General features: G+C 59.2%; 1 protein-coding gene across 1 annotated transcript; it reads right to left on the bottom strand.

Annotated features, from left to right (window-relative positions):
- Nucleotides 1-5: 5 nt before the first annotated feature.
- On the bottom strand, nucleotides 6-1,022 carry MFSD5 (major facilitator superfamily domain containing 5; the record flags this gene model as incomplete). The annotated part of the gene is made up of 1 exon (XM_010283755.1): nucleotides 6-1,022. A coding segment is annotated over one exon (1,017 nt), but the record flags the coding sequence as incomplete, so codon positions are not given.
- Nucleotides 1,023-1,027: the final 5 nt, after the last annotated feature.

Here is a 1,027-nt window from a genome sequence, read left to right as displayed (position 1 = left end):
AAGTAGAGCCCGCAGGACAGTTCGATGAGGAGGAAGGCGAGGAAGGACTCGGTGGGGCTCTCCTGGCCGGGGTTGGTAGAGAAGGTGAGCATGAAGAGGGAGAAGAAAACCAGGAGGACGGCGAGGGAGAGGAGGTGGATGGGCTGGAGATGGTACCTCTTGGAGATGGCCAGGCGGTAGAGTGACGAGCCCAGCATGCTGGCGGCCATGAAGCCGGAGAAGACGATGCCCAAGGGCGCGCCGTGGGGATCCAGCACGGGGGTCCAGAGGAAGATGAAGATGTAGATTACGCTTTCAAACAGAGCCTGGATGGTGCCCAGGAGAAGGACGCGCCGGTCGGAGAGGAGGCACTTCAAACCATTGCCACAGGTTTTGGAGAAAGCTCGTTTCTTCCCGTAGTTTTCATCCCAATTTTTCACGGCAAAGACCCCAGACAGCACCAGGAGGGGGATGGAGACCATGAAGGGAGCCACCGGGCCCAACCCCAACCACTCGGCAAAGAAATCGGCTGCCCCTCCAGCTCCCACGGCGATGACGTTGTTCCAAAAAGCTGCCCGGGAGAAGGTGATGGCAATCCACTCGGTCGGAAAATCATACCGTTCCACATGCTCGTGGACGTACCACGCCTCGAAGGCAGAGAAAAGCAACGCTGTGGACAACCCCCCTAAAACCCTCCCCGCTGCCAGCACCAGATAATCCCGGGAGAGTTTGGCCAAACAACAAATCGAGTAGGTCAAGGAAAAAAGGACACAGGATTTTTTGCGACCCAATCGATCTACTAAAGAAGAGGAAACCAACCCAAAAAGGACACTGGAGGCGAAGCCGCAGACGTAGAGGATGGCGATCTGTCCCTCCAGGAAGCGGTAGAGCTGGTAGAGTTTGTAGAGGTAGGGTCCCTGCAGCCAGTCGGCGGCCAGTGCCGGCAGGTAGACGCGGTAGTAGCTGCGTTGGAAGCGGCGGAAGGCCGGGTTGGCGTGGTGGGGGGCGGCAGGGGGGCGGGAGCGGCAGGCGGCCAGCTCCAGCACCA

The sequence above is a fragment of the Phaethon lepturus genome, unplaced genomic scaffold (genome assembly GCF_000687285.1).
Source record: "Phaethon lepturus isolate BGI_N335 unplaced genomic scaffold, ASM68728v1 scaffold23863, whole genome shotgun sequence".
NCBI lineage: Eukaryota > Metazoa > Chordata > Aves > Phaethontiformes > Phaethontidae > Phaethon > Phaethon lepturus.
This window is presented reverse-complemented; position numbering and strand designations above follow the sequence as displayed.